This window comes from Cottoperca gobio, chromosome 8 (assembly GCF_900634415.1).
Source record: "Cottoperca gobio chromosome 8, fCotGob3.1, whole genome shotgun sequence".
Lineage (NCBI taxonomy): Eukaryota > Metazoa > Chordata > Actinopteri > Perciformes > Bovichtidae > Cottoperca > Cottoperca gobio.
In genome coordinates, this window is record NC_041362.1 from 4,457,908 (window position 1) to 4,482,906 (window position 24,999).

The 24,999-nt window shown below is 44.0% G+C and overlaps 1 protein-coding gene across 1 annotated transcript; it reads right to left on the reverse strand.

Annotated features, from left to right (window-relative positions):
• Positions 1 to 1,028: 1,028 nt before the first annotated feature.
• Positions 1,029 to 24,839, reverse strand: rnd2 (Rho family GTPase 2). Its single transcript, XM_029437641.1, has 5 exons — positions 24,352 to 24,839; positions 23,783 to 23,870; positions 6,660 to 6,769; positions 4,224 to 4,358; positions 1,029 to 2,161 (listed from the first exon to the last, which is right to left on the reverse strand). The coding sequence occupies exons 1-5, from the start codon at positions 24,451 to 24,453 to the stop codon at positions 1,892 to 1,894; spliced, it is 705 nt and encodes a 234-aa protein (XP_029293501.1). The 5' UTR covers positions 24,454 to 24,839; the 3' UTR covers positions 1,029 to 1,891.
• Positions 24,840 to 24,999: the final 160 nt, after the last annotated feature.

Consider the following 24,999-nt stretch of genomic DNA (forward strand, 5'->3'; position numbering starts at 1 on the left):
TTTCACCACAACAGAGATGCAAAATGTGGAGAATAGTAGTAATTCAGTGATTTGTTGGAAAAGCTACGATTGTCTACGATAGTTTATGTCTTGACCCTCTTTTTTTGCCGTGAGTCCATTGTAAGAGCTGTAAATCAAATCCCAATCTACAACTCCTGTCGTCCACAAAGGAACAGGACACCCTTCAGAGCCTGCAGAAGTTGTGTATTTCATACTCAAAAGATATATGTTTGATGTAATATTCTTTTAAAACTTCTCACCACCCACTCTCTGTCACTTCCTATTTCGTTTATTGTCTTTCTCTTTATCTATCCCATTTTCTCTGGCATTTCATCCATCATTTCAGCTCATATTGTCAACGGTTTAAAGTCTAGCAGCGTGGAACAACAGCTAACACTGACAGTCGTAAAGGTAAAGCTTTTAGTTGCTGCCAGAGCGCTATGACTCCAAGTAGACTGGTCTGTCCACTTTCACCTCAATGCTGTCAAGATACAGCAGCTTGCCAATTTCAAAAAACACTCCAGACAGAAAGTCCTGCTGCAATAAAGAAACTGTCCACATTGAGACTGACCAATGGACTGTTTTACAGAAAAGGCTCAGAGGAATAAACAACTTTTTAAAGGTTTGGAGTCCCAGGATCAACTGGACGGCAAAATTGTTCTCCTCGGATGAAAGAGCTCACATGTCATGCCATCTGTCGCACTGAATAGGCTCGAAGCTCCTGCGACAGTATGGAGTCTGTCATTTAGAAACATTACAGTAGTGCTCCAGTGCTGCTGCATTGCAGTTCAATTTAGTTTTTTGCCAGCTGAGGGGTCTGCACAGTGTGCACATTACCTTCCTCCTTCCTCGGCTTGCAGTGCTGCTTGACTTGCAGCCTGAGAGCATGGCATGGCACGGATTGAGCATTGTGAATGATTGCTTCATCTGAGCATAATGAGACAGTTGGTTACAGTCTGTAATAATCACGTGATTTACTTGATGCCATGTAATGATAAAAAAAAAAGGAATGAAACTTTGGCCAGAAATCGTCCTTTCCCTGTAGTCAAGCTGGTGCTTTATTTTAGACTTTAGTGAAAGGAAAACAAATAATCCCTAACATTTTACCACTTTATTTTCCACAAACATCTTTAAAATAGATACAACAGCATTAACTTCAGTGAATCTGAAACAGTTGGAGTTGATGAGAAACGTTGTGTTAAATGAGGAAAACAAAATCAGATATGTTGTGACTTCTTCTAAAATGCACTTGTGGTAGTAATGCACACCTTCACAATGCTTCAGTGTTACATAATCTCATTTCCAGCTCTTAATGTTTGGTTTGAGCCATCATTCATCTATTCACTAGAATCCCTTTTCAGCATTATTGTACATTTCCTCTCAAATATGGCAACAGGAAGCAACTGCAGACAGTGCAGCGAGAGAATTAGTCCTTATGTTCACTGAGCAACACTGTCTTTGAAAACAACAAGCTTCATCCCCCAGACATCCTGCTTCAACATGGTCCTCACACGCACTTCATCCTCCCCGCTGTCGCTTCTCCGCCGTGCCATCCTCCCATTAGTGTGGTTTCAGGAAATTAATTCCTCCTAATACCCGGGACTAGACGGCATTTCCACTATCACAGCTTCCTCTTGTCCAGAGGGTTAGTCCAATTTGCCATCATTTCAAAACACAAATATGTAAACAACTTAGAAAATATGCACACACGCAAAAAAAAAAGAAAAAAATCCAAAGCAATTCTTTCCGCAGTGTTTCGTTCTTCCTCTGCAGTGCAAACAATTTAAATATGAGAAAAAGATGAACAACAAAAAACAATAAATAGACCTCCTCTGTTATATAATTCTGTGTTTATGTATATACATATATATATATTTATTGTGATGGGTCTCTACATCAACACACAGCTCTTGGCCCGGTCCTTCCTCATGGCGGGGGCCTCGTCCATTTGCTCAGTCCGCCCCGGCAGGGGTGGCAGGGGGAGCTGTGACACTCGCTTCAAGCCTCTGCGGGAACTGCTGCGTTTTAGCTGCGGCTTGTGCGGCCGCTGCACTGACGCCACCGTGGTGACGTGGAACACGTCCCGAACGCTGTTCTCCGAAACCTTGGAGGTGCACTCTACGTAGGCCACCGCCCCCATCTGTCGAGCTATTGTGCTGCCCTGGAACAAGGAGACAGGCAAAGCAAGCAAACTTATTTTAAGAAACAAAACGCGTTATGGGAAACATAAAAGGGGAGACTACATGCAACACTTCAATGGTTTCGTATTCTGCGTCTTTTCTAAGACATTGTTGTGTCTGACCAACAATGTCTTAGAAAAGACGCAGAAAGTCTTCTCTCTTGTTTCCTTTTAGAGGCTGTGCTAGACACGAGATTACCCCACATCAAGGTGTTGTGTGAGCGCTTCACAAAGAAAATTAAATTTTACAACATGCACCCTATCCGTCATCGCACCTTGGTATAAGCAGGCGGTATATCTCAGCAGTGAAAGACTAAATGTCCCTGAAAAAGGCAGCAGATCTAACACAAAGATGTCGATCTAAGCCGTAGACTGAATGTCAATGATTCTAAACATGTCTGGAGACAAATGAAGCTCCTCCATCTGAGGCATGAATAATGTAGATGCTCTGACTCCTCAATCTTTGATAAGAGAGTGGGAACAGAACGCTGTTGACATGGTCCATGCAGCTATTTAGAGAGAAGAGACTAAACTCTTAGCAGAACTCCTCCAGCAATCGAGCTCACCCCTGAGAAGTGTTACAATACACTCAGTTAATTGAGACCGTAAATTGTTTGCTCGAGATCAAATCAGAGACAAATTTAATTTGAGTCCCTCTGCTTCTCTCTTTGCTACAGTACAGCCTCGTCTCTTGTTGCAAAACTTTAAACCCACAATCACGCAGGATCAAGACAAGCAAAGGTTGTAGTCAGAAGTAAAGGTTGCAACAGATGAGACAAGACTGCATTTCCCATGACCCTAAAATCGCATGCTCTCCAACACAGAGAGCTTTTCATCCCCAGTGGACGTGGTTTGATTATTATTGCGACTGTGCACTCAGCCGCATATAAGAAGCAATGAAGTCCTCATTAGGTGGAACGGAGATTTAGATTCAGGGGTGGCGGCAAAAGGGGGCCAAGGTAGAGATTGTCTTGACGAGCGGAAAAGCTTGATCGGATCTCAGATTAGTGCAGAAATGTCTGGAGTTCACCCAGTGGTCACTCGCCGCGACTCCTCAGCTGTGTTGGAATTCAATTTGAGATCAACAACAGGATAACAACACAGGCTATTGGATTAAAGCACCAAAATGTTTATCGTGCACAGCTTTCTGGGCATGTTAGAGAGACAAGCAGTTGTTGCCTTCGATGAAAATACTGCCGGAGAAGGAGCAAAGCAATAGTTAATGTAGCCCCCGCTATTTTACATTATCTCGGTGGTTTGCCACTCCAACTTTTGTTTATGTGTCTTATTTACATGAACTGCCCGTTGTTTTCAGTTGCTGATTTTTTGCTTTAAGCCTCCAGCAATCTCACAGACGGCAGTGGAAAGAAGGCTCCTTTGTTCTGAGGGCTTTTGTGTGGTGGTGAAAAACCCCCTTCACTTGTCCAACACGGGAGAGCACAAAATGAACACGCTGAAAGCTGATTAAAATTCACAGATTTACAGAACAGTTTATCCCCTCCCTCGTCTCCCTATCCCCTTGGCTTAGAGGTCATGGCAGCATGTGATAAAAGGGCTCACTCATTCATCAATGTCTGTGTTTCTATTCATCCTGCATTTTGAAAATCCCTAAATCTGCATGAATATTTCATTTCAGGGAAAAAATGTGTCCCTAGACATAAAGTCCAATAGCCACCTTTGACTCTTCGGCGAGCCTCGCCATAGGCAACCTTACATCACTGTCAGCAAATGTTGGTCAAAGCGCAGACCCCAGCAGTGTGTCCCCGAGGGGTTTCACACAGCTCTTATTTTGCGGTGGTTGATTGTGTTGCGTGAGCCCCCTTTCACACTCCCTTCCTCTGGGGCTTCGCCAGAGAGGCAATGCCACTGCTGATCCAAGATGGAACAATTGTATATAATCACTGGATTGCTTTCTAATTTATTTTCCTACAACCGTTGCTGTTTTTAAGTCTGTCTTTTTTTTCCCAGGGCACCTTCCAAGTCCCTCGCTCATTACTCATCTCACCCCTTTCTCCTCACATATCCATCATCTGCTTGTTCTCACCTGCTCGTGGGTGACAGGGATGAGGCGCTGCTTGGACAGCTCCCTCAGGGTGCTGACGTCTGTCCTCATGTCCAGCTTACAGCCCACTAGCACCACTTTGGCGTTAGGACAAAACTCCTGCGTCTCCCCTTGCCACTGTTGAGACATGAACGGACAGAGAGACACAGAAATACATCACTGAATGTGTCAAATGTGAGAGTAGAGCTGCCTGTACGGAGATACAGTGACAACCTTTGGCTTCTCTGACACTGGATACCTGAGCTTGAGGGACATTAACGCTCTGATGAAAAGCCATTTGTTCAGCTAAGGTGCCAAGGGAAATTAAAATGTCTTATTAATCTACTGATATCAGCATTCCTGAGGCTAAACGAGTCAAATAAAACACCACCAATCACCAAAGAAATCTTTATATTAGTCATTTAAGACATTTAACTGGCACAATTGAAGAAGAATGTTCTGTGTTTCTCTGTTATACCATTTTGAATTGAATATGTTTGGGTTGTTGACTGTTGATTGGACAAAACAAATGGTTTGAAAACTCTGGGAAATTGGAAAAGGCATTTTCACTGTGCTCTATTGTGTTATAGACTAAACAATGAATAAATTATTTTAAAAAATAATTGAAAGATAAAGCCTTATGAAACATAAACGGTAACGGTAGGACATCAACTAATTATTTGATCAATACATTGTGTGAAGCAGTGAACATGCACATCATAATTAACTCAAGGTGACATCTTCATATTGCTTGTTTTGTCAGACCACAACAAGACTCAATGATATTGAATTTACTCTCTCATGAGACAAAGAAAAACAATAAATCCTCACAATTGAAAAGCTGGGACAAAAGCATGTTTAGCATAATATTCAGTCAAATAAATCCATCTTCACATTATCTCAGTAAAAGCATTGTTAGTTAAGGCTCCTCCCATTTCTTTCATAATGCCATGCACTGTCAAATTAAATTGTCATTACTACAGTAATTTTAGAACCATATGAATGTATGGCATCTTTATTCATGCCATGTTGGTTCAGTCTGCAGTACCTAATGTGTGTTATACCTTCCTCACTCAGCCCCCGTCAACAAATCTATTTCAGGTTCTGCACAGAAAAGGTTGAGCGGTCTTTCTTCTGAAAAATCTCCCTGAGATTAAATGTCACTTCTGAAACTCAGCTGAATCAACACAGTCTCTCCTCCCTGCAGGTTAATACATGACAGCAACCTGCAGACAGCCTTGAAATATTCCTCATGCCGTGTGCAGAATGTCAGGGTGTCTATTCATCCTCCACGTTGAAAACGACCTTTGACCTTTCAAGCCCACACCCCTATTCTGCCAATACCACCCAATCAAAAGCTTCGATTGTTTAACCATCTCTCTTCCCCCAGCTGTCATCCAGAAACCTTGGTGACCCTCTTGTTTCTAGAGGTCAAGAGTCTAATTTGGGATGGGGATTGTGCCACAGGTTTTCCATGTGCCCCTGAGTTACAGAGATTACCAGGGCGACAGCTCGGGGTCAGGGGTCATAGCAACCCCCTGCCAAGGGATTCAAGAGAAAACCAAAAGCTTGACGGCCGCTCTGCTTCCCCCTGTTGACAGAGAGCACTGAGGCTTGTGAGATATTTGTGAGTTTAAAAAAAAGGTGTCTCGGGTTAGATCTACAAAGTCTGCAGGGGCATTTTCGCAGCTCCCCTCCGACCACTAAACACGTCAACAGGCCAGCCGTGGGAACTGCCTTTGGCCCACAAGGAGCGCAGTTCAAAGGCAAAGACACACACATGGCTTCAAGATGACAGACCACTGAAAGGCACAGGCCCATTCTACGCACATAAACACAAACAAACCCATTTAAGTTGGGTGTTTCTACATGTACTATAGGTATTGCCACCGGCTGTAAAAACACGTCCATGACCACAACCCCACCCGGCCAGTATCACACCAATGTCAACTGCAGTACCACAACATCTAGGCTACCTTCCAAATGTTAAGTGCCACCATCTGGAACTGTTCTGCATAAAACTCTGATTTTTAATTGTAAATGCCTACAGAAGGGCAAATTTAGTGCTCTTGAACAGGCTCTGCAACAGCTCCTCTTTGATATGGCTGATGTGGCTAATTTGCGTATCTGCAATTCCTCTCGAACCCACTCGGGTGCAAAGCCTCTCTTCTCATTCCTCACTCTGACCTTCTATTCCTCAGAGGCACAAGGGGTCAAGTGTCCATGGACGTTTTGATGAGATAAAGGAAAGGGAGGCTCTAACCTCGGTGCTGATTTGTTCTATTGTTGAGCCATGAAAATGCAAGCTGCCGCTGCTGAGTGGGCACAAGATGCTGATCAGGAAAAACTAGATTTTTTCCGGTTAGTTCTCCAGTGTCACAGCAGGTATTAAATGCTGATCCAAAGGGTTGGGGAGAGGAGATGAAAAAACACACTGACCTTCTTTATGACACTGTCCAAAGTCTCTGGGCGGCTGATGTCGAAACAGACGAGAACCGCATCTGAGTCAGGATACGCCAGCGGCCTCACGTTGTCGTAATAAGAGGAACCTGTGGACACACAATAACATATGGCATAAGGTCATGGTGGAGAAATTCCTCTGTGTACTTGTTTTTAACCCCATGAGATTCAGTCATCCCGACCATATGGCTTATTATATCAATTAGAAACATGCTGCACATCCCTTGAAGGTGATGTAGAGGTCATGGAGGGAGTCTGTGGCATAAACTTGGACACGCTGCAGCTTGAACGCACCCCGCAGATGCAAATGAGTCTTGATCTGAACAGTTGTGTGCATGTATTTGAGTATCTTTGTCTCTTTGGCTTCCACACAGCTGTGGCCTCCCTTTATGCTTCATGAGGAATGTCGAGGGGTTACTCGGAGAAGCACACACACACACACGTACACACACTCCAAAGTGAATTATGGTGGGTTGAGGACTGGAGGACTTTTGCACACAATCCATAATCATCTTGAAACAACAGTGAACGCCAGCACAAAGGCCAAACTAAAGGTTGAAGCCCTTAATTCTTTCGACTTATCCCTCTTCCTGAGTCTCTTGCAAATGGTCCTTGTTTTAAAATCTTCAATTTATTTCTGACTATGTGAGATTCCCATGCACTCACACGCCTCTCCCCACTCTCGCTTTTCATTTCTGTACCTTGATCAAATTTGAAGGCGGCGTGGTGTCTCTGTACTTTCACGGTTACACAGATCCTGCTCTCTTACAGTCTCATTAGGAGGCTTGTAAAAATATCTGGGCTCTCTCTCTCTGGAAATGTGGCCGTGGCTGTGGGCACCCTGCCTCCTGCCTCCTCTGGGAACTGCTAAGGAACTGAACTCTTACATTTCGATATCAACAACACCGCGGCTGCATACATTTTGTGTCATGAAAACTCGTACGTTTGGGGACAAATCACCACACTTTACACTTACAACTGCTAGAAATCTGCATAAATCTGTGAACCACATACTGTAGATTAATGTTGCCCACTAATAACATTCAAACCCTTAAGGTCCTACAAACTGATTATGATTATTATAGATAGTCTTTATACTTGCTGTTAACGTGCTTCATACCAGACCTGACACAAAAGGCAGTCGGCGTGTTAAAGAGCTGCGTGCCTTTGTCAGGTGGGGTAAATGGAGTCTGCACAATGGCACTATAGTCTGTTTTAACATCACTATGTTCTCTATGTTAATCATGGAATGACAAAAGCTGCACGCTGCACGTGGCCCACAGCCCCAGTTATTCAGCTGGCTGTCCATAGTGACCTGCTCCCTCCTCACTGAGAACAATGCAACAGCCTGCACATTAAAGATTTATGCATTCTGTGCCTCCAAGTGAAAGAAAGTTCCGTTTACATTCTGTTTCTCACCAAAATACACTTTGCTATGGTTTGCAGTCTTCTTCTTCTTCTCTCATGTTATTGTGGCATACCACTATCGATATGCACCGCCCTGCAGTCAACACAGATATCGCCTATCTCACCCTTATCATGCCATATCATGGATGTATTAAGATAACTGGATACTGTGTTCCAAAGCGGTGCCCTCTGCATTCGAAATGAAACGCTCTTCAGCCTTCTCTGCCTTTTTTGGCATTATAGAGCAATGTGCATAAAATGCCTCCTGTGGCATGACTCTGCACACATGAAGGGCAGACAAGTATTAAAGCTCGTCGCAACTCAACCTTAATGGCTCAAAATGTGGTGACATATTTGTCATGAAACAATTATTTTCCTTGATTTAACAGCAGATTCTTGTATTTATTTATGATTGGTTATGGGGGAAAGTGTTTCTGAGCCCCTGCACGTCGCATGAATTGCATTGTCCATTGCTAAATTGCTTCACAACCTGACACTGTTCCTGCAGGCATTTGGTTAGTGTGAAAACAATGCAGGGATCCCAGAACCTCTGGTGGGGGAAAAAATCTAAAAGGTAACTCCTTTTTAACAAAGCAAAAGCCTAAAGGCCATTGTGTAAGATCTCTGATACGAACAGTTTAGACAAACTTGTATCTCCTTCTTTAAAAATATACACTGTGATCATATTTTCTGTTCAATATAGAAGAAAGAAATGTAATTTTACCCTACAACTTACAGGACTTTATCAGGAATTCACAGTCCCCTCCTCACCAAGATTGCTACTGTTTTGTACTGCTGAGAGGGCAGGACTTGCACACACACACACACACTCCCAAAAAAAGCCCAATCAAATGGATGCCAAGTCTAACAGTCAGCAAAGCACACATTGTACAACAGTGAGCCCTGATTGGTAGTGGTCACACATGAGGTGCTGTAGCTGCTGAAGTTGGTCTTTAGTATGTATCACGGTGCAGCAGACCCATGCTGAGGTTAGAGCTGAAGAAGAAAAGAGACCGAGCGTGTGGGGGTGGTGAGGAGACAGAAGAGATTTAATGACTTTGACGGTGAGGTGAGGGCAAGGTGCAGAAGCATGAGATGATGAGAAAAGCAACCGGGGAATTAAAGCAGAATCCAGATGAAGGAGAAGAGATGTCAGATGAAGGAAAGTTGAGACAATGGTGCTTGTTTGACTTAACATGTAATTAGAGGCTGGAACGAGGCCATTGGGATCAATTTGTCAATTCCAAAGATCAAAATGATTGGCAGGTCACGGTCACGACGGGCCTTGTCACAGCACAGAGCTCTTCTGCCCTGAGCTACAGGGAAGCTACCTCAGCACTTTTGCAAAGTCAGAAAAAAAAGTCCAGCAAAAAAGAGCTGTGTTTAAAACAAGCCGAGCAGGCACAAATAAAAGCCAATCACCATAACGATCAAGAACATGAGGAGGAGGAGGAGAAGGAGGAAAAATAGAGTTTTTTCCTGATTGTAAAATATCACCTCCACCACCTGAAAGCCACTTGTCCTCCTTCCAGCAAAGAGACATGGCCAGAGATAAAAGTGGATGTAGCTATAGAGGAGTGGAGGAGGGGGGTGGGGTGTGCAGTGGGTGTTTGGGTAGGTAATAAAAGCACTGGACTCGGCAGGACAGATCAAATAAAGAGGTATGAGAGCTCTGGGTTGGCTATTGGTGGAGCTGTCCTGTGCCCATTCACTGTGAGGTGGAACAAAAGGTCAATTGAATTTCAGACATAGCAGGATGAGATGGATGGAGCAGGGGGGTGAAGGAGGGGAGCACAGCCTGGCAGGAACCACTAAAAACCATCACGCCTGGCAAGGAGTGGGACCCTGAGCCAAGGACGGGCGTAAAACACCCCTCACAAAATCTCCTCCAGCATTAGCATTAGTGGGATTTAGCACCGGCGATCTCTCACACTGGGAAGTGGATTTCTGTCTTTATTTCCACAGGGCTAATTAGCGCTAAGCCACGCTGCAGCACCACACAGGAGGCTTAGCCGAGCATAGGTGAGAGAGGTGGGAGGAAAGCGTTCCTCACCAGCCGTCAGTCGCGCTTCATCAAAGGCTAAAAATATCCCAGAGGATGTCGAGGCGGACTAGAATTTAGTGGAGTGCTAATGTACAGTAATACGGCTTGTGGGTTTGTGGTATGACTTCATTTCTGCCTCCTGTCCCCTGACACATCGACTCCCCCGAGGGGACGATCTGTCTGAAACATGACAGCTCACTATCTGCTCATTCGGTGAGAATTTCCATTTAAAAAAAAACAAAAACAATGAAATAAGGGTAGCAACAACACACAAACGATGCAGTTTGAATGAATATTCTATAAGGAACCTGTGTAATCTCATGTGAATCAACATCCAACAATGCCTCCCAGTCTTCAGTGTGTTAATCCGTAGCAGCACAGCAAGAATGCTCTCTTTCTCTCTCTATGTGTTGAATGCTCATTGCAGACGCAGCTAAAAAGCAAACCATTATGAGTGACGGTAAAAGAATAGTCTTTGCCTCGAGGCTCTCTGATGTGTTCATGCACATATGGCAGGGAGTCAACAGCCACTAACAGCCTCATTAGGCCAGAGACACTGAAAAACACCCATGCACACAGACAAAGGCAGGGTATAAGGAAACCAACACCCTCTCAAATGTGGCAAATAAATGAAAACGGTTAGCCCCAACCTTAGAAAACAACACATTCGGCCCCAACATACCCTGCGTGTTTTTTCTTCTTCTCCTGCAGCTGTTTTCCTCTTGAAATTCACCTTCAAAGCAAAGGCAAAACATTTCAAGTCGGGCTGGCCGAGTATCGTAGCAACCTGGAGGGATGCAAATGGTTTCATTGTGCGGCCCTGAAAGGAAGTAAGGAGGAAGAGAGCAGGAGAGCAAGGGGACTGCGGAGGCTAATGACTCAGGTGCATTGATGATTGAGGTGACTAAAGGAGGCAGAATAAGAGGGTTGGCACTCCAATCTTTAAGAGGTTGAGCAGACTTTTCATTGCTGAAGGTCTGGTGTGTGTTGTGAACTGTTATTCCTTACTTAAACAGTGATGAACAGAGCCTGCTGCAAAGACACCCTTTGAGAAGAGCCTTTGACCGGAGCACCCCTCTGCTGCACAAGACAGCGTGTGTTTTATTATGTGAATGCAAGCGTGCACAACACTTTATTTTACAGTCCCACATCCAGAATCCAATTCAGTCTTCCGCATATAGTGCCAATGACCGACCTTGTACGCATGGCGGAAATTGTGATCTCACGCTCCAGGTGGAGAAACATCTATCTGGAAGATTGGCATAAAACTAGTTCTTCACATATAAGAGGAGACTTCAAACTTTTTTAACTCAAACGTTCGGCTGGTTACATTAGTGCGGGATCGAGCGTTTCAGAGTTTTTAAAAACTATTTCTTCCTGGAACAATTGAAAGAAGTAGAGGAATTAAAGTGGCACATAAAGCTAATTATTTTTCAGTTTTGTCACACACACAGACACACACACACACACACATGCTCGTCCTGATATAATATAAAGATGTACTTCTTGGCTTTATTGGATTAATGATTTCAGAGTTCCAGTTTCTTATTGAGATCCACTAATTCTTAATTCATTTGGTATTTCTTCTGCTGTGCAAGGTGATGATAACACCAATGATATCAGGTAGATATGTCTGAAATATTGAACCTGTGCGTTAATATATGCAGATGATGTGCAACATGTAGAAGCAACGGAGACACCACTATGTGTCACACTATTATATAAGAAGCTTGGGGCAGTGAATCTGTGTGCGAACATCCGGTGAAACAAACCATTAAAAAGCCTTTTAATGAAGCAACCTCAGCTTCCTGCACTCTAGTGCACTGAGGCTTCCATCTTTGGGTGCTCATGGTCTGACATATAGACTATACTAGTGTACATACGACACACACACACACGGTGAAGCTGATGATCTGTAATAGAGATGGCTGTGTCAAGTTTTCAAAGGCATTAGCACAGAGCCAGGACAGCGGAGGTGACACTGGGTTAAATGGCCATTAACCTTCCATGTCTGCAGCCTTCACACAGGGGATATTGATCAAAGCTCCTTGCACTTTCCCTGTGGAGGAAGTGCAGCCTTTGAAGGGCGTCGAGCACCTTCCACGGATCTGCTCTGAGCTCTGCTGCCGAGGAGTTAATGCCTGTGTCTGTCGTCGAAAACGCAGGTTGAAAAGCGGAGCCGGCCGCTGAAAGCACAGGCAAGGGGACAGAGCAGCATTACTGTCTGTCTCCTGCTCGCGCCCCAGGGGTATGGAGATGAAGTAGTGTGTACGCTTTCAGTTTCTCCTCACCCCCAGCCCCTTTATAATCACACACACACACACACACACACACACACACTCATTCTGCCGGAGAAATAGCTTTGAAATTCATCTCCTGTTGTTTGATCTCCGTGTCTTGTCTAAGGCTCTGGTTCATGCTGCGCTTTGCTTTTAAAGATCACTAAGCTTCTTTTGTCGCTCAATTCTTCTGCTGATTTATATTTTCCCTGCCTCGCTTTAAAAAAAGAAACCACCAATCTTTTCTCTTCTTGTACTTCCCCTTCACACTGTTTGAGACATGACTTTAGATTTGGTGTGGCAGTCTGCATTGGTGCACCCCTCGGTGACACTCTCTTTCTGTTTTTTGGAGATGCTCATGTGTTTCGACGTTGCAATTCAAACACTTTTTTGTTTGTGTGAGGAAGTCAAGTAGCTGTGAACGACTGCGGGCTGTGTACAGGGAGCGCACGCAGAACTCCTAATCTTTTTCCATGTTTCTGTGTTCCCTCAAGCTCCGTGCCTCTCACACCAGAACCATTGAGTCCCGTCAAAACAGCGACTGCAGACTGTTTGGACATGATCCACCACATAACACAGTTTTTAAAATAACAGACAAGAGCCAGTTAAAGCACACCAGATGCTGACTTGAAGATTATTTATTCTTTGCGCAACCTCTGAGCTCAGACTGCAAGTCTTCTTGCTGTATTTGTTTTTGAATGGTTGCTCAATTTGAACATGTAAAAGCAGAAGATTTCAGGCGGGGAAGAAGTGCTTTTTACAGAACTGGTGACTATCTGCAATAACCCGTTTTACTCCTTAAAAGCTGATGAGATCGGCTTCTCTGGGGGAGCCACTGTTTTACAGGAACATCCAGATTATGGAGCCTGCGTCACCGTTATTGACAGTATACCCTAAATAAATTCAAATCAAACATTAATGTGATTAATTAATACTTACACAGGCACATGAGGATTTATTGACCCAAATAAAGCACCATATTTAAGGAAGTTTCAAATCCTACACATAAGTTTAGTACTGATGGTGTGGAAACTAACGCCGGTGGTTCTGTGAGCCTGCAGATTATCAACAGTGCCTCCATTTGGCGAGAAAGGCAATAATTGAAAAAACCTCAAGCTGCTTCGATTAATAGATTTTTCTGCAGCACAATTTTCAACAGTCTTTGAGATCATGTAATAATGTTTGGAGTTTACTGCCAACATTAGACACCCACTCTAATTCTTTGACCTAGTAATGGTGCCATGGCACAATGAATTCTGCACGGAAAAGCTCCCAGCCTTCCTCAATGAATACAATCACCACACACACACACACAGTATTCAACTCTTTCGATTCCTTTTCACCTGTGAAACAGCAGAGCTCACGTCCTTTATTTCCACTCCTACACATCTTTCAATCTCCGGATTTTCATTAAAACTTGTAATAACACTGTCTGCAGCTTCTCTGTCCACAGCTGTCGGTCTGATATGAAAGAAACAGTGAGGATATCCAGACAGTCGCTACATGGGCATGTGAAAGAAAAACGTGCGAGTGGAAAAGGACATCCTCTGCTTCATCGACTCCACTTCCTCCAGAGCATAACCATCCAAACACATCCCTATCATGGTGCTATCTATTCCCCAGTCCACTCTGAACCCCCCCCCCCCCAGTGAGGCCGCAAGGGAGACATGGCACTACTTCAAGTGAAATTCCACTTCCACAAAAGCAGCAGTAGCAAGAAAGAGAACACATTGGATCTTGTTTATAAATAAATTCATCCATAAATGATGGGATCTGTCTAGTGTGTGTGTGTGTGTGTGTGTGTGTGTGTGTGTGTGTGTGTGTGTGTGTGTGAGCGGGGTGCAGGTGGGGAGTGAAGGATGGAGGTGAAAGACGGCCTCCCTCCCTGTATCCCCTTACGCTCGGATGGGTTGCAGACGGATGCTGAGAGGGTTTTGCTCCCGTGGAGGTGAGAGGGGGGGGGGGGGGGGGCAGAAGGACCGAGCATTTGCTTTGGGAACAGCAGAACCAGTCAGTGTGGTTGTTTGAAGTGTGCTGATCAAAGTTGGTGCTGCATTGGGTTCTGTTGCACTCGGTCGAGGGAGTGGACCGGGAGAAAACACACACAGCCAAAGTTCCCTGGGTGGGTTTCCTGCCTGCCTGGATGACTGAGGCATTCACTGCTGCTGCTGCTGCTGAATAGGAACAAATGCCTGGTTTAGTGCCAGGGTGCATTAGTTTGTGTCTCTTCTCTTGTTAAATTCAATTTTCCAAACACATGAAGAGTGCTGGGGTAACATATAGTGTTACTGTCATCGCAGTACTACACAGAAGTTTGTTTTATTTTGTGATTACGTCACAGTTCAGTACTGGCATGCTGAACATCGTGTTCCTTTTGTCTAAATATATATATATCGAGTATAATGAAGCTGCAAAACTACCAATCTCCAAGACACGCACAAAATGAAGTGTTTTCAAATAGAGTCATCATCTGTAGACGAAGTTTGCTTCTCTTTGGATATCTATTAGGGAAATATGTTTGGCCCATTTGTGCAGGAGCCCCTAAATAAAGCACATTATGGTAAAGAGCTGCGGATGCTGGATATTCTTGTGATATCTTACATAACGAGTAGAAGAGGATATCACAGTAACATGTACGCTGTGTGAAGGTCAGATCCGTCAAAGCACATGACCTGAAAATAAGCAGTTTAGTCTGTTATTATAATCATTACAAAACAAAATACTTAAGAAGCTCCCAGTTTGTCTGGTCAAGTCCATTTGCTCTTGAAGTGACAACACTGAGAATCAATAACTTCCTGTCAATGGATTCCTTTGCGTCTCAATGAAGACATGCTTCCTCCATCTCTTCATACAATAGACGAAACCACTGCATTAAATGAGCTACGGGACTATTTATATCTCCATAGCTGTGTGTTTAGCTTGTAACAAGAGCGCTGCAGTGGTTTATCGGCGGTGCACAGTTGCCGTTTGTGTCTCTGCATCCCCGAGGAACACAGTGGGTCAGGTCCCAAGGGTGCCACTAACTAACCTTACTCGCAACAAAAAGCATCGAAGGGTGGGGGTGGGAAAAGCACAGATGTACACTTATCCTTCTGTCTACTCCTTCTGTCCCCTTTCCCAGTTCTCCATCTAGTGAACACTTGCTGCTCTTATAACATGCTCTAAGGGCCGCCCCCCACCCCCTCTCATGCTTTTACTCGCTTCAACTCTCACTTCGCCTATTGGGCGAAGCAGCTGCTGCACTTTCCAGCCTTATTGTGTCCCGGCTCCCTCCCCAGCACCCCTTATCAGCCCCCATTACGCCTCTGGTCAGCTGAGAAACAATAGGAGAGGTCGCAGGGTCAGAGCTGTTGGAATTGCCATACACACACCCATTGTATCACACATGCCCACACACATGTATACATGCACTCACTCGTGTTCATTACACACAGACATTGGTTATTGTGATACCTTTGTATTTTATGTTATCTTTAAACAATGACTGAAAGGTCAGGGAGTATACATATAAATGTATATTAGATGATTAGAAAAACTATTTCAAAACATCCGTTTACTAAATAGTACTCTCACGGACGATCGGCGCGCCTGCACAAGTGTTAGACTGTCTCTAAGAACTGAGAACTCAAGGTAACACGGGGTGAGTAATTTATATACAAATGATAATCTTGGAGGTGAAGTTATTCCTTTAATTACAATTTATTCTCACACCAGCCCCTTTGTATTTCTGTTGCCTTAACTGCTTGCTAGCCAAACAGTTTCATATCTTCATTTTATCCATTATATAGCTACACATTTCTTCTACTCTGTTAGTGACACGGTTTAAAACAGGGCTTGTAATCTAAGTCGGTGTGAGCTCATCAAAAGCCCTAAATGCTCTTTTTTCACCACATACCAAAAGACTCCTTTTAATTCTGCCCAGTTGATGTTCATTTACTTTAATTATTCCATTGGCACATTAACAAAGTAAAAGCCGTATACCTCCTATCAGCACTGCGCAGTGCAGTTCAGCAGTGGACATGCTATTTAAGCAGATTATACAGTTTTGCCCGGTGCTCAGCATAAAGCTGAGCATGGGGGCTGAGATGTGGTGAAGGAATGAGTGGTGGCTCTCAGCTCATAGCTGTATCCATGGTCACATTTACCGGCTCCTCTGACCGAGATAAGAGATCAGAAGAGATGGGAGGCTGTCTCCTCTGGGGCGTCCAAGAAGTGCTTGTTTTAATGTTATGGGCGGGTGGACATGTGGGACACTCAGGATGTTTTGTATGCACGTAAAAGTGGGGAAGAACGCTGGGCACATGCCTGTGTGGTGCAGTGGCTGCTCTTCTGTGTGTGAATATAGGTGTCTGTGCGAGTGTGTTTCACTGTGTCACTGAGGAGATCAGATGTTCTGTGTGGTAATTACAGCCTGTGTGTTCCTGTCAGTGCAGCTGGCTGGCTTTAATGCAGCACTTCGGCCCACTCCCTGCTTAACACTGCCCCTGACTGCTGGTGACCTCAACACAGCACTTCAGGAGCCGCCTTGATTAATGGGCTACCAGAGATGGAGAACATCGAAGAGGAAAAAGAAAGAGGGGAGGATAAATAAATGGCACCGATGAAAAAAAGAACTGACAATCCACCTCCAGAGAAGTTGCTTTACGCTCTCCTGCACATCAACAATTCTTCCTTTGTTTCTTCATCTTCTCTTACAGCTACTGCAACATACAGGCAGCCATTTCCTCTTTCAGCTTGTTGACCCTTTGTGTAATAGTCTAATAATATGATTCACGGAGTGCTGAGCTCCAGGGATGGAGCACAGCTGCTTGCCTGCTCAAGGACCAAGACAGTCAGCCCAGCAGCCAGGACTGCCGGCTGTCCTCCACACTTTCCATAATGTGACACAAACCTACTCAGAGAGTCAGGGAGTCAGGGAGTCAGGGTGCAATGAGGTGCAGCACTGTGCATGAGACCATCATTATTCAAGAAGTTTAGACTTGGAGACCTTTTGCAAAGAGGGAATGCATCACACAGAGGGGATTTCTTCTCGTAATGCCAAAATAATTAGAGTAATTTACTATATGAGGTATGCATGTGTCTGCATTTCTGTAAGTGCCATTTTTATTATATGCACTCATGTGTGATTATGAAGAAATTATGTTGGAATGGAAAACCTGAACATATAGGACTCTCAAAAGCCCTTCAGTGGCTTTTAAGCTTCATTTACATTTGTCTTCACATTTGAAGTGACATTGCATTTAATTTCATGTATTACTGAGGCCGATTATTCCTGATCATGGGAGAGATCTGTTCAGAAGTGCCTAAAACTCTCAGCTGTAAAATGTGAGGTGGTATGTACAATGACACCCAAAGACTGCACATCCACTACACCACACGCAGCTCTTGCCGCTTGATTTCTAATATGCAAAACGTCTTTGTGGGTTCCAACCATTAACTGTAATCCCAGGATTATCAGGTGCAGCCTGTCAGAGAGGCTGCAGGCTCATCCCAAACCTGACGCCAGGGGGAGAGAGTCATCGAGGAGCCGGAATTTATTCTGTGAGGTTTTGCTGTTGAGCTCATAAGGCCCCAGAGGACAGAAGGGTACCCCCTTTGTCCAAAAATACCTTCACAGGCATTCCAGTAACTGAATATGGAGGTTGGAGACCTGGAACAAAAGCCAACGTTTATTCCTTGCAAAAATAAAATATGGCAATCACAAGCCGTACAACGATATTACAAACTGTACATCCACATTGAAAAGGGAAAGTTCCATTACAGTGGAAGTACAGTGGGTTCTTTTCGCAAACACAATACAAAAGATTACACCTGACATAGACTCGCATAGCCAGACTTATTTCCACACTCGGCGCTGGAGAAAGGTCTAGCTGAACCCATCATGAGTCTGCACGAAGCGCAAACAACGCACTGGGTTGTTGGTTTTTCTTTAAAGCAATCTCAGACGTCTTGGGCGGCACCAGGATGCAGCGACAGTGCCCTTGCAAAACATAAAGCAGACATGGCAGAAGGGGAGGAGAAATCTGTTTGAAATAGGCGGCCAATAACAGTTTACTTCTGCATCCTGTGAGTCAGACTGCACCTGACATGCCTTCTCATGCTTCAACAAGATTCAGCCTACAGCCAAACTTTGGCACCGCATGCTAATATGTTCACCGTGATGATGTTGACATCCTGAAGTTAAGCAGGTACAATGTTTACAATCTTACTGTAGCTTTTAAGAATGCTAACAATTGCGAAATAGCACAAAACACAAAGTACTGCTGATGGGAATGTCATTGTTCAGGTATTTAAATATATACCAAAGTCTTGGGCAAAAGCCAGGATCTCTAAAGTCATTAGGATTCATCCTCTGGGGACCATGCACGTCTGATTGTTGTTGAGGTAGTTCAGTCTGGACCAACCGAAGGACCAGCTTTTCAAATCCGTCATTTATTAAAGAAAATATATCTTTTTAATTGTGTTGTAAACTGAACATCTTTGGGGTTTGGACTGTTGGTCAGGGGGAAAAGCCAAAATGGTAGGTAATTTTCATAATTTCTTAAATGTGTTTGTTGAATTACAGGGGCAAACACTTTTACTTTAAGTTTCAGTGTTTTAACAGTATTTCAATAACCTTGCGATATCTTCTGTTTACTCATTACCCGAAACTGTCATGGAGCTGTCTCCCCCAATGCAAGGGAGTGCCTTTCCGCTTGCTATGCATCATCAAAACAGGTTTTGTTTAGGCAGTTATTGCCCTGGGCTGGTGAGGCAAAGACTAGGAACAACTTTCAGGGCTTAGAGTCGGTGCATACATGGAGTCTTGTGAGCAGCAGTTGAAAGGATGCCGTCACCATCCCTTCAGGATGCTTTCTAAAAATAAACAAAAAGGTATATTTACTGTCTGTGGTTAATCAGGCAGCTCCCTTTCCAGCGGGAGGCAACCACCTAAACACAATCTCATTCACCAATTGCAAATTGTTCAGAGAAAAGAGAAAGAAATGTTGTTTTGTAATTATTTAACGTTGAGTCCAACACTGCAGTAGTGATTCAGAGAGGCCAAACAGACCAACTGTAAGAGCGCAGAGCAAACGATGTTATCTCCTGTGAACAGCGTGCTCGCCGCCCGGATCAGACCACTTTCTGAGCTTCCACTCATTCCATTGAGCGGTAGAATTGAGGTCCTGTTGATTTTATTTCTGCTCTGCATTGTGATTGTAGTTCACACATTGTCTATTAAAGATTAATCAAGTGGAAAATGTTGAGGAAGAGAAAGCCCCCTGAACTCGGCGTGTTTTTACAAGCCTCTGGACGCCATCCTGGTCCAGTGCGCTGAGAATGTGGAGTTTGAAGAGCAGAAAGACACCAGGAATGTTGGGAAGTCAGTATGAGAGGAGGGAGACAGCCAGACTGGGACTCTGAGCGGGCGTTGGGAGTGGTGTATCACACTTGCAGTGTCTTGTTACTGTAACTCTCTGACTGTGAAAAGTCCAGACAGCTTTTCATGAGAAATTAGCCACGAAAAAAACAATAAACATCTTTATCAGACAAAGACTCCATGGAGAAAAGGGGCTCTGAAATGCACGGGATGGTGATTGTATTTAAGAATCTCTTATAATCTGATATTTCTGGATAAATGAATGTGTTTTCTGATCTCTGCCACTGACTGTGTAGTACAAGAGCGCGTCAAACTGTGCACACCTGGGTTTAGGCAGGTCTGTCGCAGGAAAAGAATCCTCTACTGCACAGCAAGTGATGCGTTTCATGTTCCCAGCAGCCGCAAGAGCACTTTGTTTGGAAATAAATAGAGAAAAGAAACTTGTGGTTACGTTTGGGAAACCATAGCAACTCAATGTAGTATTTAAGAAAGTCAAATTTCATTGACGGATCTTCTCGGGAGAAAAGTGAGAGACACGTGGTTTAAATCACAAGTGATCTCTGGGAAGCACCGTGGAAAGAACTGCGCAGCGTGAGCGATTAGTAGCAGAGATGTCAGCAAAAGAAGAAAGAAAAACAAGATTACTGTGGATTGCCACTTGAAAGCACAATCCAGCGTGACTAAACAGAACGTACGAGTTCCAGGGCTCATGTTAGAATCAGATCCGGCATTAGAGAGGCAGCAGAGAGGCGAAACAGAAAGAGACGTGAGTGTACTGCTGTTGGAAGTTTGGGGAAACCCGGCCTGTCATGACTTGGCGGTAAGAAACGCAAGCACATCTCTTCGCAGGGTATTAGTCTGAGGCCAAGGCTAGAGGCAATCTTTCCCAGGCACCGTTACCATATTGGGAAGAGAGGAAGAGTGTATTAATGCCTCAGGCTCGGTAAAAGACTGGCTGACTACGAATAAGCCCTATGAGCATCGATAGTAATCACTAATGGCTCTCAGACAAGCTATCCCCGGGCACACTTTGACATTTTGACCACTTAACAGCTAAGGTTGCTTTAAATGTCCATTAAGATGCAAATACATGTGAAACCGACCTAACCATCTATCACTATGTGGCTGCATGTAAATATAGTCATACACAGATACAATGTTTTTCCTCATTGGAATTCAATTCAATCACTTTCTACTTGACTTAATTCACCAGATGGTCTGGAGCAGAATGCAGGGCAGAATACAAAGCACAGCTCAAAGTTGCCCTCTGGTTCTCTGAAGCCATACGACCTCCCTGTTTCTGTTTAATACTTCTTAAATACCCATTAATTTAGAGCTTCAACACAAACGCACATGCACATGCACAGACATACATATTAATACTCAGTAATGACCTCAATTAGATAAACACCTCACCACTGTTCTCACCCATCCTGCACGGACTAGACCTTGTGGAAGAACAGGAAATAATGAGAACAAAGTAATCAATGGTGCAACAACAAATGCTGGGAACATTTTAATGGCAATGCACATCTAACCATGCCAGAGAAATGTGAGCCGGGCGAGACGCAAGCTGTTTAAATAGTCATGCCTCGGATAGAGATCAATAATGCTTTGTGAGCCGAGCGAGACCACAGGAGGCAGACTTCACCAGCAATTAAAAGGGAGACAATACTAAATGTGAAGATGCTGAAAGCTTGGTGGTAAAAAAAAAAAAAAACAGCTGTATATCTAGGGGGGGGGGAATAGGATGTGGATTCAGAAGAGCAAGTGGAGGATTGACTGATGTAAATGCCAGGTCGAAATTGAACTGTCCAATACACTGTAGATCGCTGCCACCAGGAAGTGGCCATTCATTTCTTCCTAAAATAGCAGGTACTGGAATCAATGTTGTGGCTAGTTTTATTCAGGGCGAAGTGGGTACGAAGAGGGAAGGCTCTGTTGGTATTTCTTCTCATTCGGCACACAACTATCATGATAGGTTCCTCCACTTTTGACTGGTTCCCTTAAAGGTCAGCACTGCTGAGACGGTTTGCACGCAGCCTGCAGAGTGAATTCACAGGTCAGAGTTTACCAAAGTTAAACTCCACAGATTGCAGCGATTCCATTGAAATAAATTGATTTTACTGAGTTATGATGGAGTGAGCATGCCTAAGAGCCTGCGCACTGAACTGGTGTTTCTGCTAGTGTACATGAGAGACATTGTAATAAAGAATAAGAATAGGGGAGCTGAAGGAGGAGAAAGATGTTGAAGGCAGACATGCTATTTTCTTCAGATGAAAGCCTTTTTCATTTAAGTGCGAGCCAATTATTTTTCTTGTTGAACAAAAATATGAACATCTGTGTTTGCTGTGAATCAGTGAATAATGCCGTACCACACAAGGACCTCTGAACACACACACACAGAAGCACACGTGCTTACCACACACACACACACACACACACACACACAATTGCCCTGTGGGTTGGGTGATGTCATGTTTGTTGTGGGCTGGGCTGGTTGAAGATTAAAGACTAACACTGCTAAAGGTGGTTTAGGGTTTTAAAGATGGACAGAAGCACAACATTCTCACTACATCATTAGGCTCCTAAAGCCCAGAGATAAGGAACTCTCCTAAGTTGTGTCCCCGGGCTTCAGAGGACCCCGACCCCTGACTGACAGGCTCAAGCAGATTTACTCCCTGGGTCGACTTGAGGTCCAAAGAAAAACAACATTCTTTCTATGACTGACCATGTAACATAAACATTCTGCCGTCATCTCTCCTTGAAGATAGTTATAGGTTTGGGAATGTTTATGGTAAAAGAAGGAATTCCCCCTGTAAAGTTCCCATATCCAGTCCTGTGACTGGACAGCCATGTCAGTGGTCAGATATCTGACAGGAGCCTGAGATGACCATGATGAGATGCAGCTCTCAGGGTAGCTCAGAGCAGTTAATCTATCAACGCTGACAGGACTGGGATAAAAGTAGACCACGGATTTCTGTGGAGGAGTCTCACGGCCTGGTGGCCAAAACTACTTCCTTAACAAGAAGCATGTTTGTTGTTATTCTGAGCATATCAACGTGTTTCAATTTGACATTTTTAGCTGCGACTAAAGTTCACTCTGTCAGTCGCTCAAACACAACATCTCCCCCGCCCTTTGATGGCCACAGTTTTCGCATGGAGGTCAAGTGTTTGTGAGGTTGTGTGGCTGCATGTGCGTACGTGGACGCACTTGTTAATGTCTTGAGAATTTTATTATGTGTGGGAAAAGCTCCTGAAACAACATTGACAAAATTACAAGTCACTAAAACTTTCAGCTGAATGAAACCTGGATGAATAAATCGTAAAAAAAGAAACTTGATGAATGAATTTCTTTCAGGGTTAAGAGAGGTAAGGTGTGGTGGACAGCTATGTAAACTCTGGAAACTCTCGTTATATTAATGAGCAATTTGTAATGGAAATAAAACTTAATATCAGATTGATTGTATGTACGTCTAAAGAATGGAGGCGGAAACTAAATCAAACCAGCAGACAACATCTATCATATCTGTCAGCAAACCATACATCAGTCTCCCTCTGATGAAAACACTTAAACAGTAAAGGCCGTTACTGATCCCTTTAGGCCCATCCTGTTTCAATTATACACGCCCTTACCCCTTTCTCCCCCCTACAGTCGCCTGACCCCGGACAGAGCATGGGAAGAGCCAGCCACACACAGTGGACAGCTCAGAGGAATGCAAACACAAGGCACCAAGAGGCATGGCTGGCACCGAGGTTTCTAACAAAGACAACAGTAATAAATAGCAGATGCACCAAGCTAAAATAAATAATCTAAAAACAAAAGACATCTTAAGTCGCCAAGGTCAAAGCAATTTGTCAAAGAGATGACGGGGAAAAGTTGGAGAGGGCAGATGGAGGCAGTCCTCCCACGGTCGCAGCCGGGGACAGGCCCCGTGGCAGGGCTGGGAGGGGATTGATTTGATGTCAGCCTTTAGGGGAAGGTGCAGACAGAGATATGAAATTGTCTTACCTGATGTGTCCCACATATTCAGCTCGATCCGATGCTTTTCTATCTCAAAACTGGCTGTGTAGTTTTCAAACACCGTGGGTACATAGTTCTGAAAATAAGAGATTATCCAATTAAGTCTGTGTTTACACAAACACAGGAGAGTAGACTATTTCGGGGAAGAAATCATATTTGCAGCAGATAAATAAAATAATTGCAGATATATTTCATAGCAATGCTTGTACTGTAATCCTTTTGGTATATTTTAGAAATATAGTGGTATTATAGCAGATGGAGACAACGCCTTAAAGTTGTATGGGCGGTACAGCAGACATAATAAAAGTCAATTCCAACATTACATGGCTAGTACAGGGGTTTTACAGGCTTACAGTTGCCTCTCCGCCAGTGCTTCCTCTCTGTCTTAATTTAACATGTCTGTCTTTAGGCAGGTGCATGTAACCTGCTGAACAAGTGCTGAAGTTGACTTGTTCAGTCTTGTATTTTAATGGCTCACTCATTCACAGACTCCTAATCTCTTTTTATTTTTTAATTAAAAAAAAAAACACTTTAGTTCAGACTTTTGATATCCCTACCTCTGGATAGCAGTCCTTGGCAAAAACGTGCAGGAGTGCCGTTTTCCCACACTGCGTGTCCCCGACCACCACAATCTTACAGCGGCTGCCTAGACTGTCCATGGTTTGTCCGTCAGAGGTGTGTTGTTGACGCGGTGATGGATTGCATCCAGCATAGGAGACGCAGCGGAAAAGAAGACAGGGAAAGAAAAATGAGCAAATACCTGCGCCGACCCTGTGCGCTTTATCCAGCTCCTTCCTTCCTACAGTACGCGCAGCTCCCGGTCCTGCTGACAGACTCTTTTGACTGGTCGGTTACCGAAACCACAGGCAGGAGCGCACAGCCCTCCCTGGAACTCCAGCAGTTTGATGACTGGCCACGCCTTCCTAATATTCACATTCACATCACTCAACTGTTATAGGCTGCTCTTGTGGGAAATAAAGGGTCTGCAGGACAAATAGTTTAGAGTGACCTTTGTTTTGTTTTGTTTTGGTCTCCTATGGTATTTTTCTAATATCACAATAATACTAGTCAGTGGGACTCAGAGGGTTTTAATGGCCGTGAGCTGCTGTGTCAATAATATAAATTATATATACTTTACAATTTGGGGAATACTAGTTTATGGGGGACAATTATGCCTCCTGTTCTAGCTCTATGTGTTTGTATTG

Excerpts from the sequence above, each read along its gene's own strand:
- rnd2 (XM_029437641.1), bottom strand. The coding sequence starts at position 24,453 with ATGGACAGTCTAGGCAGCCGCTGTAAGATTGTGGTGGTCGGGGACACG. Across the intron at positions 23,871-24,351 it reads CCAAGGACTGCTATCCAGAG|AACTATGTACCCACGGTGTT; the intron begins GTAGGGATATCA and ends TCTTATTTTCAG. Across the intron at positions 4,359-6,659 it reads TGGACAGTGTCATAAAGAAG|TGGCAAGGGGAGACGCAGGA; the intron begins GTCAGTGTGTTT and ends ATGTCTCAACAG.